A 14,375-nucleotide genomic window follows, 5' to 3' on the forward strand; every position below is an offset into this window, starting at 1 on the left:
TCATAAATATGCTACACTCTTTGCAGCATTCACAGACACAAACTCAGCTTCGGCCTGCATTTCAACATTACCCATTTCAACCTCTCCAGCATCACCACTGTATTGTGATACTTTGGAAAATTACCTCATGTTAGGCTGGTCCAGAGATTAAGTTAAATGGGAAGTCGGATACAAAACTGTCTTGGTCATAGAAGGTAGAGGGTAATTGTGGAGGAGTGCTTTTTTTGACTGGAGGTCTGTGACCAGTAGTGTTCCACAAGGATTAGTCTGGGACCTCTGTTGTTTGTAATTTATAGAAATGATTTGGACAAAAATGTAAGTGGCCTGATAAGTAAGTGTGCAGACGGCATAAAAATTGGTGGGATTGTGGATAGTGAGGTAGGTTGTCACATGGTGTAATCCGTATGTGTCTGCAAATATGTTGTGACAATAACTTGCATTTATGTAGTATTTGTAACGCAGTAAAGGATCTAATTTTTGAATGGAAGCAAAAACCTAGTATAAGCAATAGATATTGGGATAAAACACTTCTAGTTTGCAAAGCTGAAATGCACTAGCACAAATCTGTCCCAGATTACTGACATAATGAAGGCAGCACTTGGTACTAAAAAAAAATTATCTGTTGCATACAGAAAACAAATTCAGACAATCAATGGTTTCAAAGTCTGTTTTAAATCGAGATGATGGTACAGAAAGATTCTGAATAGGATCAAAAAATGCTATAAACTTGCAAATTTGATTCTTGGAAAATCTTTAAAGGAATTTAACTTTTTTAGAAAATCTTGCAATGGATGGGTAAGAGTGCTTTCAACTGGACTGCTCCCTCATCTTTATTCCATTATCAGCTACTGTTGGAGCAGTCCACGATATCCATTCAGTTTATTCAAGGATACTCTACCTGAGGAAACAAATTGCAAATTTTCTGTAGAGAACATTTATATGAAGCTACCTAAAACACCCATCAAAGTCACTCACAGCTGAGAAAGCAACACAGCTAATTCCATGAGCATTCATGAACAATAGAAAATTTGACCACAGTTAAGCACAAGCCCTGACACCTCAGAGTTTTAGATTTGTACCCAGTTCAAAGTAAATGAACAAATATCTACATCACCCTATTAATGGTATAATAACCATAGAAAATATCTTAGTTTCGAGTGATTATAATGAGTGCTGTGGGAGAAAACAACTGAATAGTTTCTTACCACATTAGATTAAGAAGGAAAAAGAAAAGCTGACTCTAGAGTTTATCTTGACATTAAAATGCATTAAAAATGTCTTCAAATAACAAAGACAGCTCAGTTTCCTGCTAACAATCTGTTTTTACTTGGTTTTCTTATCTAGTTCTTTGACAGATTTACAAGACTTGGGAAAAACTAATCTACTCATTCATTTTACATTTGCAATGTAAAATTTATGTTGATATGACGGGACTTGAGACAGAAAGTTTTTGCTCCAATATGGAGGTGTGTACGTAGGTGGGTGGGGGCCAGGCATGAAAACTAACACTGCCAATCTTTGTGCCAATTTGTCATCATATTTTTGGTGATTTTGCTCAGAAGGTTAGAAGCAGGACCTGGCAACCCACTTAATAGAGATTATTGGCCAGTTAAGTTCATTAACAAGCTTTTCATTAGCTCAAAGACTAGTTTGGCATTTTTATGGGAAGCATGAGAAATAGAAATATAAGGATCAGTCAAAGGAGGAGGCTATATTGCAGGAAGCTGTTCATGGTCAGCACTATTTAATTAGATAGGCCTATTAAGGGGTGCACAGCTCAGAGGGGCAGCTATTCATTAGCGTATGGCTGCCACTGATGAACAAAATTAGCCAAATAAGTAGTCTGTGCACATTTGATCATTAGAGGAGTTCACAACCTTCCAGGGTTTGCAAGGCCACCACTGGGGAATTCCACAAAGTACTGTGAATGCAGCTGGCTGCAAGCAAAGCAACAGTTAAACTTGTGATACTGTGAGGTACTCAGAAATGTGCTTCAGTGGCGACAAAGGCGAACATCTTCAGTAACAGATGCAGAGCTCTAAAATATGGAAGGCAGAGGAGAGGAGTGAGGGGCAGGAAGGCAAAGAAGGCCAAACTTTTAGATTCAAGCCAAAGAAGATATCTTTGGTCTCAGGCAAGGTTCCAGAGAACTGGAGAATGATCAATGTTGATCCATTGTTTAAGAAGGGAAAAAGAGATAATCCAGGTAATTACAGGCTGGTGAGCCTGACGTCAGTGGTGGGAAAGCTGTTGGAGAGGATACAAATGGCGAGATAATCTGCTTTGGGTAGTACTGATCAAGGAATTAATTTTGGCCAGGAATTAGAGAACTTATTATTCTTTTATAGATGATGCCATGGGATTTCCATGTAAATTGTACAAATTTTATAAGATATGATGATGTCTTTCTACTTAACTTGGATGGGGCCATAGACACTTAGCTATTTACAATCTTGACGGTAACTGGTTGTCCTCTGGGGAGGCTTGGTCACATTACTCTGACAGTGTAGAACTCAACTGTTTTTTAGAAACTATACAATTTATGAAATAGCAGATAGTTAATGGATCAGCACTGTTCCATTCCACATCTACTGATGAAAAGATTTCACAAGGTGCTCATTATAAGAACAACAGCACTGGACGACAAAGGAAAAAGCCCCTGGTCTGTAAAAAGCAGGCACTCATATGCATTTTTGCACTCCGCAAGTAAATAAAAACTCTATTTGACAAAACAATGAAGCATAAACTGGAGCAAAACTTCCTACATATCCTCAATTGTTGGCTAGCCAATCAATCCACACCACAAAGGAATGCCAAACAACCAACTGCAGTTTCAGACTTCTGGACTCCACCTTTAAAAGCAAGGTATTTGATAAAGACATAACAACCAAGTGATACAAGTTTAAGTCATTACTGATTAAATAATCTCTATCTGTTCAAGTTTTACATCATCTTCTATGTTCGGAAGTGTGCTTGTGATGTGGGTTACATCTCAATCCCACACCCCATATGTTCCCCATTGTCCAAGAGAATATGAAATAAACACGACTTCTGGTTTAGCTTTTCAACAGTGTTGGAGATCAGTTAGCAGAACAGCTGGTTTGTGATGCTCTGTAACAGCAACAGAGCAGGTCCAATTCCTGCAATGGCTGAGGTCACCATGAAGACCCTGCCTTCTCAATTTTGCCCTTTGCTGGAGATGTATTGACCCTCAGGTTAAATTTACCACCAGTCATCTCTCTCTACTAAGAGAAGAGCCCTTTGGTCCTCTGGGACTGTGACAATTGTATTTACCACAGTGCTGTTTAAGTGCTTACAAAGTCGGAGCCAACAGACAGAAGGAATGGGGGAAATACGCCCCCACTGTAAATTAAAACTGGAGGAATATTAAATAACAATGAGCTTACAGACAAGAGGTGAAAATAGGGATAGAGATTTGTTTTAAAGCTCACAACACATTATCATAATGTGATCTGGAGAATCCTGATGTGATCTTTTTTGATGCCAGTCAAGAGAAAAGCATGCAAATTTGAAGTGAATATTTGAAATAAAACATTTTTTTAATTTCATGTTACTTTGCATATGTGAACCTGGTACTCATATTCAAACAGAGAACTGTAAAATCCCATGCATAACGAATATCTGCAATTTATGTCCGATTTGAAGCAGGATATGATATTCATCTTCCCTTTCCCTGAAATATTTGAAATTCCTGTTTTATTCAAGTGCAATTAAACGCATAACCTCATGGAAAATTATTAAATGTTTGCCAAGAATGAGAATAAGAGGGCACAAATAATTGGCAAAAGAAGCAATGCCAACATGGGGACAACTTTTCACACAAGTGGTTAAGATCTGGAATGTCCTGCCTCGGAGTGTGGTGATGGCTTGTTTGATCAAAGCAGTCAAATTCGAATTGGAATATTATCAGTAAAGTAGGAATGTGCAGGGCCATGGTGGGAGGGCAGGAGAATGGCACCAGCTGCATTGCTCATTCAGACAGCTGGCACGAGCACAGCCCAAATAGCTTCCTTATATTCTGTAACAGGTCTCCTATTCCGATTATGGTGAACACTTATACATGGGAAAAGAAGCACCTCCATCTGACAGGCACAAGTTAGTTCCATTTCACTTGTATGACAGCTCGCATTCCTCCAAATGCCTCCTGTTGAACAATCTAGCTTCAATTCCTCCTCCAAGTTTATTTAATTATTCATCTATTCCAGTACTCAACACTTATCTTGGAGTTGATACTCAGCCAAGACATAACTAACTCTCAAGTAAGTGGCAAATTTATGAACACAAGACTGAAAGCCTGCAAATATAAGGCTGAGAGCATCCAGACCTTCTAGTTAAATCAGATTTCCCACATTTCCAATTAATCATTCAGAATACAAGAAAGAAATATGTGCAATATACATTTTTACAATTTCAGGAAATTTGAGTCGAAGTGGCTCAGCAGCTGCTTCACAAATAGCTTGTTCTAGCACAGATACATTTCATCATCATGAGATATCTTTTATCTGTGGGAATATTTCCTCTGAAAGGAAAGGGGAATTTTTCTTCACTTAAATTTAATTCAGTTGCCACATACTCTTTGCAGGTTGATGCAACAGATTGAACTATGTGGTTTTCTGTTAGAGTGTAGAATATAAGCAGGAGTTGATAATGTTACAAAATCCTATACGTACCATGCTCCAATATCTCCTCGACTGTCAGTAGTATAGTCATTCAAACAATCTAAAAGACTATTGTAGATCTGGGACACATTATTTCGGCAGATGACTTGATCACATGGCCCATCTTCATTCACTCCTACAGTTTTACAGACTCTAGGTCAAAATATTAGAAAAAACAGATCAGAAAATGATCTAACAACTAAAAGTTTAATTTAATAATCAGTTGCATTTTGTTTAGACATTAAAGAGTATTGTATTTTTGTAAATTCTTTGTTATCTTTCATCTTCTCTTTGATAGTTCCCCAGCCCATCCACCACACAAAGGCAGGAGCAAGCAGATCCAAATGCTGCTTTGAGCTAGAAGGAACAGGTCTCCGGTTAGGTATAACTCTTCCTCTATTTTCTATTGTTACATATCAGAGTAGATAGTCAATCCTACAATCATAAAGCAAGTGACAAAAATATTTACAATATTGAAGAGTACATTCTTCAGTTATTTGGTTTTGTTGAGGTGTCAAAATTTTAAGCTTCACAACTACATCATGCTTACAAAAATTAAATGAACCTCCGATTGTCTCAAAGGTCAGTAAATTGTTTAACTGGTTTACTTCCTCCCAACAAATTAAGTAATTTTAGGGAATGTCTCAATAGTCAGCGTATGAGCATAAATTAAAAATTAATATACCAAAGCAAAAAATACTGATAATACTCAGCAGGTCTGGCAGCATCTGAAGAGAGGAAACAAAAGAGTTTCAGGTCACTGACTCTTCATCAGATGAAAGACTACAGCCTGAAACCATTAATTCTATTTCCATCTCTAAGTGCTGAAAACACACATGCTGAACCTTTCTAGCATTTTCCTTCGTTTCAGAATTTCAGTATCTGCAGTAATTTACTTGTGGTGCATATTAGCACACTGATCTGAATAAATTGCAATCGTCCATACTGAGCAATGGCTTTCAATGCATCCCTCCTCGCTTCTGCAAAGGCGGTATCTTTCACTGTGATCCAGGTGACTCTCTGTAGTCCTTCTAACACCTGCAATCATCCAAATAGCCACAGTCAGATTAATATGATTGCTTATCTCAATATTAAACACTGTATATGATCAAAGAGATTAACTAAACAGATTTTGAATTCAATAAAAATCTGGAATTAACAGCCTAATGATGATCAGAAAGCCATTATGATTTGTCAGAAAACCCCATCTGGTTCACTAATGCTCTTCAGGGAAGGAAATCTGCTGTCCTTACCTGGTCTGGCCTGCATGTGGCTCCAGACCCATAGAGATGTGGCTGACTCTTAACTGTCCTCTAGGTAATTAGGGAGGGGCAATAAATGCTGGCCTAGCCGATGACACCCTCTGAATTTTGCTGAAGGGGCAGTAAAAATGTATAAAATTGAACATTGTGTACACTAAAAAAAGGAACCCTCATTCATTGGCTTAATGTAGTTATTTAGTTAAATTGTACGTGATGTGCAAAAATATTTTTGTTCCGACCTGAGGCATTGCCAAGTCAGTCAAGCATTAATTTTTTGAAAACAGCAAAATTGTGACAGAGCTGGGTGGGGGAATCTTTAAAAGCCTCCTCCGAGAGTTGAGCAACAAGTCACAAAGCTTGTTTTTTAGCAAGACGCAGCCCTGGAGCACAAATCTCATTTTGCTTAGGGACTTTTGCTCATTTTTCTCCTGTAATTTGTTTCTCCTCACATACAAATGACAAACGGAGCAAACTAAGAACACCAGAGGTGACTGATCAATCAGAGGAGCAGTGATCATTGAAAGCAGAGTACTGTCTATATTGAGTATGGCAAGAGGAGAGTTGAGGGAGAAATGTCCCAAATGTGGAAATTCAAACATCTCAAAGCTTTTAAAGGGGAAAGGAAGGAAAAAAAACTGGCAGGTATATCATAAGCAGATCAAAGATGCTCATAGCTACATTTAGTTACAGCTACCTCTTAGATTTTGCTCAATGGCTCTTGTAATGTAAGTTTTCTACTCACTCATATCTTTAATATAAGTTTGAAAGATCTTTAATTTAGACAAAATGCTGCATCCACTTCCATTCCAGATCTATTGCACAATCACTTTAATTCTCCTGAAGCAGAGTACTTTCAAAATGCCAATCATTGTTTTTGAATTTCTCCTTGTTGCATCCCACTCCCATCCTGCCATCATTTCGCATATCCCCCATTTTTCCACCAGTAGACTTCTCCTTGCCATTCTAACATCATGCTCCATCACCTGTTGGTGCTGCTGTTACTTTAGCCATTGTGTTCCTGCTCTCAAATTCTTGACTGAATTCTCTGCACTTTGTCACTTCCATCCAAGCTTTTTATTAAATTCAAATCCTTCATCACATCCATTGATCTCCCCTCCACTGCTTCCAAGCTAACAGTCCCCCAGCCCCGCATACCTCACTTCCGCCTCCTTCCAAAAATCCACAAACAGGACTGTACAGGCATACCCATTGTTTCAGCCTGCTCCTGCCCCACAGAACACATCTCTTCTTAACTTGACTTGGTCTTTTCTCCCCTGGTCCAGACCCTGCCCACTTATATTGCAATTCTTCTGACTCTTTACGCTAGTTTCAGAACTTTCAGTTTGCCGGTTCCAGCCGCCTCCTCTTTACCATGGACATGCAATCCCTTTACACGTCCATTCCCCACCAGGAGGGTCTTAGGGCTCTCTGCTTCTTCCTGGAGCAAAGACCTGAACCATCCCCACCCACCACCACCCTCCTCCACTGGGCCGAGCTCGTACCCACCCTCAAAAACTTCTCTTTTAACTCCTGTCACTTTCTTCAGGTAAGACGGGTGGCCATGGGTATCCATATGGGCCCTAGTTATGCCTGTCTCTTTGTGGGGTATGTGGAACATTCCTTGTTCCAGTCCTATTCCAGCCCCCACCCACAACTCTTTCTCCGATACATCGATGATATCATTGGTGCTGCTTCCCTCTCTCGTCTGGAATTGGAAAAGTTCATCGATTTCGCTTCCGATTTCCACTCTGCCCTCCCTTTCACCTGGTCTATCTCTGACTCCTCCCTTCCCTTCCTCAACATTTCTGGGGATAGACTGGCCATCAATATTCACTATAAACCCACGAACTCCCACAGCTACCTGGACTATACATCCTCACACCCTGCTTCCTGTAAAGACTCCATCCCATTCTCAGTTCCTCCGTCTCCGTCGTATATGTTCAGATGAGGCCAACTTCGTTAAGGGAGCCTCTGAAATGTCCATCTTCTTCCTCAACTGAGCATTCCCTTGCACCTTTGTCAAAAGGGCCCTCAACCAGGTCCGAACCATCTCCCACACTTCAGCCCTCACCCCTTCTCTTCCCTCCCGCAACAGCGATAGGGTTCCCCTTGTCCTTACCTACCAATCCACCAGCATCCACATACAGAAGATCATCAGATGCCACTTCTGCCACCTTTAGCGAGATGCCACCACCAGACACATATTCCCCTCCCTTGTCTGCCTTCCGCAGGGACCGTTCCCTCCAGGACAACCTGGTCCACACTTCCTTCATCCCCAACATCCCCCACAGCCCTGAGGCACCTTCCTCTGTAAACAGCCCATTTACCTCCTCCCTCCCCAGAATCCAAGAGCCCAAACATACCTTCCAGGTGAAGCAGCACTTCCCAGAATCTAATCTAGTGCATTCGCTGCTCACAATGTGGTCTCCTCTACATTGGGGAAATGAAATGTAGACTGGATGACTGCTTCACAGAACATCTACATTCAGCTACCTGCTGCCTGCCACTTCAACACACCACCCTGTTGCCTAGCCAACATCTCTGTCTCTGGCTTGCTGCAGTATTCCAGCGAAGCTCAGTGCAAGTTGAAAGAACAACACCTCATTTTCCGCTTGGGGACCCTGCAGCCCTCTGGACTTAATATCAAGTTCAATAATTTTAGGGCCTAAACTCTCCCATGTCCTACCCCCTACCCCACATACCAGGCCTTGTTACCACATAGCCTGCCATTACACACTACTTGTTGTTCGTCACTAACAATCTCCATTAACAACTATCTACCCTCCCAGCCAGATCATTACCAACTCTTTTGTCTGTCCAACTGTTCTTCTCTCTCTTTAGGATCTATCCTATCATTTACTCCCTACCCCAGCCCCCCTCCCTATTTTCTGCATATAAACTGATGTTTTCCCAGCTACCATCAGTTCTGAGGAAGGGTCACTGGACCCGAAACGTTAACTCTGATTTTTTTCTTCACAGATGCTGCCAGACCTGCTGAGCTTTTCCAGCAACTTCTGCTTTTGTTCCTGATTTACTGCATCCACAGTTCTTTTGGTTCTTATTTCATTCATCTTTCACCTTGCCAATCTCATCTTCCTCATCTTTTGTCGTGTTAACTATCTTCCTTCCTGATAGTAATGTACTCAAAGACATCCTTCATCATGTCAGGAACAATATAAAGACGCAAATTTTTGTGTTGCTTATGGTTTCTTACATTGTTTTTTGCATCCATTATCTTAACTTGTGTTAACTAATCTTGACATTATCGTAACCTTTTCCCTGATTTTTCTCGAAAATGGATATACATCTTAAAGCATTTATTCAGGTTCAAATGTAGAGGGATGCAGCACAGTCACCAAGTCATCACATAACTGCCCTGGCAATTAGCCATATTAGTTCTAACTCCAGTTTATAGAAGAGTCAAAACATTAAATGTTTTAATCAAGTGGAATGATGCCACTACATGTCTGGGCATTACTTGATAAAACATTGACTCTTCAAGTTACTTACAGAAGTCTAATATTTTGGGAAAATGTTAAAGCTTTTTTTAAATAACCACCATACAATTTTATTAAGTCATTTTCCTATTATAGCAAATAAATTCTTTAAAAAACACTACTAATCACAAGGTTGGAAATACTTAAAATCTTTATAGTCACAAGGTCTGCTCGAGACAGAAATGTAATATTTTGTCAACCAGTGTGTACCCATTATATTTTGTGTAATACTATATTGATTACTTGCTACTTTAAAGCTATAAATATCTTTAATCTTACCTGGTGGAGTTTACCATTGAGCATAAATTTAGGAAGTGCACCCAAAGCCAAAGAATATCCACAGCGAGTCATTTCTTCAGAAAGCTGAAGTTCTGAAATATATTTGTCCACTAGCTTATCTAAAGATGTAAAATTAGGAAAAGAAATAAGGTCAAAAATTTGCCACCTTATTTAAATTGTCACACGTGACTTTAAAAAAAAATTACCATATGCCATTTAAAGGCAATAGCCTGCCCTAACACGGTATTACAACGGGACTCCAGGCTAAGTATGAATGACGTAGGAATGGGAATTTCCACTGCAGCAGCAAAGGGAAATTGAGTAGATTTTTTTATACTCACAAAGGGAATATAGCTTGAAATAAAGAAAGTCTCTTGGCTCTACTATGGGAGACAGTTTATAGGAATTATTAACTTAAAACTGCCACAAAAATTGTGAAAAGAGTTGAAGATAAATATCAATATGCAGAGAGTTGTTGGAACACAAACTACTTCAATAAAAGTGAAGTTCAGCTCAGGCACACTGCATTTTCGATAAATAAATTAATAAATATTTCAATCAGAAGGTTAAGGGCAGTTGGGAAAAAAAGGGCAATAAATCCCACTTCCTACATACTAAGGGGGAGGCCATGGGAACCCCCATGGGCGCAAGCTATGCCTGTCTTTTCAGAGGCCACGTGGAACAGTCCCTCTTCCGTAGCTACACTGGCCCCATTCCCCACCTCTTCCTCTACTACATCAATGACTCTATCGGCGCTGCATTGTACTCCCACGAGGAGCTTGAACAGTTCATCAACTTTACTAATATCTATCACCCCAACCTCAAGTTCACCTGGATCATTTCTGATACCTCTCTCTCCTTCCTGGACCTCTACGTCTCCATCTCTGGTGAACACCTCAAAACCGATATCTATTTCAAGCCCATCGGCTCCCACAGCTATCTAGACTATACCTCCTCTCACCCACCTTCCTGCAAGAATGTGATCCCCTACTCCCAATTCCTCCGCCTCTGCCACGTCTGCTCCCAAGATGGGGCGTTCCACTCCCGAACATCCCAGATGTCCTGTTTCAAGGACCGTAACGTCCCCCCTTCATTGGTCGAAAATGCTCTCGACCGCATCTCTTGCGTTTCCTGCACCTCTGCCCTGACATCCCCTCCCCGCAACAAAACAAAGACAGAATCCCCCTTGTCCTCACGTATCAACCCACTAACATATCATTCTCCGCCACATGACTTGCAATCTGACCCCACAACCAAAGATATATTTCCTTCCCCACCCCTATCTGCCTTCCGTAGGGACCGCTCTCTCCGCGACTCCCTTGTTTCCTCCACACTCCCCACTAGTCCCACCACCCCCAGCACCTTTCCCTGCAACCGCAGGAAGCCCGCCCCTACACCTTCCCCCCTCACCTCCACCCAAGGAACCAAAAAAATCTTCCACATCAGACAGAGGTTCACCTGCACATCTGCCAATGTGGTCTACTACATCCGCTGCTCCCGATGTGGCTTCCAGTGAGACCAAGCGGAGGCTCAGAGACCGCTTGGTAGAGCATCTGCGCTCTGTTCGCGACAAATGACAAAACCTTCCAGTCGCGAACCACTTCAACTCAGCTTCCCAATCCCTGGGCGACATGTCCATCCTGGGCCTCCTCCAGCGTCACAATGACGCCATCCGGAAACTGAAGCAGCAGTACCTCATATTCCGCCTCGGGAGTCTAGACCCCAATCTCAATGTGGACTTTACCAGTTTCAAAATCTCCCCACTCCCAGCCTCATCCCATGACCAACCCTCCCTCTCATCCCTGTCTCCTTGACCTGACACAACCTGTCCATCTTCTCTCCCACCTATCAGCTCCTCCCACCTCAGTGACCAATCCCCACTACTGCCTACCTGCACTCACCTATCACCATTCCATCTACCTACCCCAGCCCCACCCCTCCTCTATTTATTTCAGAGCTCTCTTCCCCCTCCCCCATTTCTGAAGAAGGGTCCTGACCCGAAATGTCAACTTTCCTGCTCCTCTGATGCTGCCTGGCCTGCTGTGTTCCTCCAGTTCCGCACTGAGTTATCTCTGACTCCAGCATCAGCAGTTCTTACTAACTTGGCAATAAAACTAGTTTTGCAATATTCTTGTAAAGAGCCAACATAAGCACCATGGGCCAAAGGCGGCTATACCCTAGATGATAGGTTTTGTGTTTCTTGAGGTGTAAGCTGACTACATGAGACAGCATCCCAACAACAGAAAAAGTGCAACATTTCTGTCTGCTTAGTCTGCTATCCAGTAGTCTATAGAAAATATTCCTACAAAAAAGTAAGGACATTCTAACCAGGAATTGCAGGAAAATGGCATGTATCTGCAAGGTGACAACATGTTCAAGAAGTTAAGGAAAAGCAATTTATGGATTGAGTAGTAATAAGCAACATAAGAGGGACCATGAGGTGGGAGGTGAGAATGGGGCATCAGTTTCAAGGACATTTGTATTAGCAGTTTTGGAATTGAGAGGGGCATTATCTGTAGAGTGAAATCAACTTGTCAGTCATGGTTGAGCCACACATTGAGGGTTCAAGTCTCACTCCAAAAGCAGACCACAAAAATCTAGGTTGACACTGCAGTGCACAGCTGGTGAAATGTTGTACTGTCATTTTAAAATTCTCATAGCTTTTAAATCCCTTTATGGCTTCACTCCTCCTGATCCTTGTAGTCTCCTCTAGCCCAACAACCTTCACAGATATCCACGCTCATCCAGTATTGGCCTTCACACACACCCAAATTTAACTGCTCCATCCTTAGTGATCATGTCATCGGCTGCTAGATCCAAGCTCTGGTCATCCTCTCTAACCTCTTTTTTTCCTTTAAAATGTTGCTTAAAACATACACTTTGGTCAAGGTTTTAGCCATCTGCCTATATATTACCTATGTAGCTTGATGTCCAAGTTTGCTTTATAATGTTCCTATAAGACACTTTGGAATATTTTATAATATTAAAGCTGCTGTACATACATAAATGACTGTTAAAAATGCTGTTTTTGGATTGAGAGATTAAACTGAGGCCCTGTCCTTTCATATTAAAAGAAAGATCTTATGACATTATTTGGAAGAGCAAAGCAATTAAACATGGTGGCCTGGTCAATATTTATGTCTCAATAAACATCACAAATACATTATTCTACTTCTATTTGTACAGCCCGAACATACACAATTTTTTTTGTGTTTCTTACAACAGTAAATTATAATTCAGAAGTAAATAATTAGCTGTAGGACACTTTGGAACATCCTGAGATCATAAACTGCACTATATAAATGCACCTCTTTTTCATTGCATTTTATTTGTAGGCAAATAAAATTGTAAACAAGCAAGAAGTATAAAAATGGACTCTAAAAACTTTAAGAGGTATGATTATCAAAGATAAATGAGAGTCCATGGCAGCAGAGACAGAAGAATTTAGAAGAAAATCAGGGAAATAGCAGAGAAGCTAAATAATGATTTTGCAACTTTCTCCACGAAAAATAATGCACAATCTCAGAAAAAAATGGAGATCCAAGGGACTGATGACAATGAGAACTAAAAGAAATCAGCATTAATAACAAGGTAACAGTAGAACAATTAATGGTAAGTTGAAAGTTTAGGAATCCCCAGCACCAAATGATTTACATCCCAGAGTACTGAAAGAGGTGGCAAAAGAGCTTTGGATGCAATGGCGGTCACCTTGGCGGCACGGTGGCACAGTGGTTAGCACTGCTGCCTCACAGCGGCAGGGACCCGGGTTCAATTCCACCCTTGGGCGACTGTCTATGTGGAGTTTGCACATTCTCCCTGTGTCTGCGTGGGTTTCCTCCGGGTGCTCCGGTTTCCTCCTACAGTCCAAAGACGTCCAGGCTAGGTGGATTGGCCCTGCTAAATTGCCTGCAGTGTTCAGGGATGTGTAGGTTAGGTGGATTATAGGGGGATGGGTTTGGGTGGGTGCTCTGAGGGTTGGTGTGGACTTGTTGGGCCGAAGGGCCTGTTTCCACACTGTAGGGATTCTACGATGATCTCTCAAAATTCTATAGATTCAGGAATGGTCCCTGAAGATTGGAAGCCTGCAAATGTAACCTCACTATTTAAGAAAGGAGAGAGGGAGAAATCAGGCAACTACAGACTTGTTAGTCTGACAGCTGTAGCAATGAAAATATTAGAATCTATTAGGAAAGGATGTAATAACCAGGCACAGAATATAATGGTCTGAGTGGGCAGAATCAAACATGGATTTATGAAGAAGAAAGCATGTTTGAGAATCCTTTTGGAGCTTTTGAGAACATTTCTGCCAGAGAAGATAAGGCAATAGCAATGTATTTGATTTTCAGAAGGTTTTTGATAAAGTCCCACTCAGGGGGTTAGTAAACAAAATAAGAGCTCAGGGATATGGAGTAAAATACTGGCATAGGTTAAGGATTGGTTGAGAGAAATAAAATAGAGAGTGGGAATAAATATTTTCAGGTTAGCAGTGCAGTATTGCAAGAGCCCCACTGATGCAAAAACTATGTAATTGATTTGGACATGGTTACCAAGTATAATGTTTCCAACTTTGTAGATAACACAAAACTAGGTCAGAATGTGCCTTTTGAGGAAAATACGAAGAAACTTCAGAAAGATTTGCACAGGATGAGTTATTGGGT

General features: G+C 41.1%; 1 protein-coding gene across 1 annotated transcript in view; it reads right to left on the reverse strand.

The window, feature by feature from the left end:
* tbcd (tubulin folding cofactor D) overlaps positions 1–14,375 on the reverse strand; it is a 267,266-nt gene that overhangs the window by 56,182 nt on the left and 196,709 nt on the right. The window contains exons 27-29 of the mRNA XM_048610824.1: positions 9,718–9,836; positions 5,626–5,717; positions 4,692–4,832 (exon numbers count right to left, since the gene is read on the reverse strand). Of these exons, the coding sequence (XP_048466781.1) occupies positions 4,692–4,832; positions 5,626–5,717; positions 9,718–9,836 (352 nt within the window). The remainder of the gene's footprint in view (positions 1–4,691; positions 4,833–5,625; positions 5,718–9,717; positions 9,837–14,375) is intronic.

This window comes from Rhincodon typus, chromosome 23 (genome assembly GCF_021869965.1).
Source record: "Rhincodon typus isolate 14 chromosome 23, sRhiTyp1.1, whole genome shotgun sequence".
NCBI classification, from domain to species: domain Eukaryota; kingdom Metazoa; phylum Chordata; class Chondrichthyes; order Orectolobiformes; family Rhincodontidae; genus Rhincodon; species Rhincodon typus.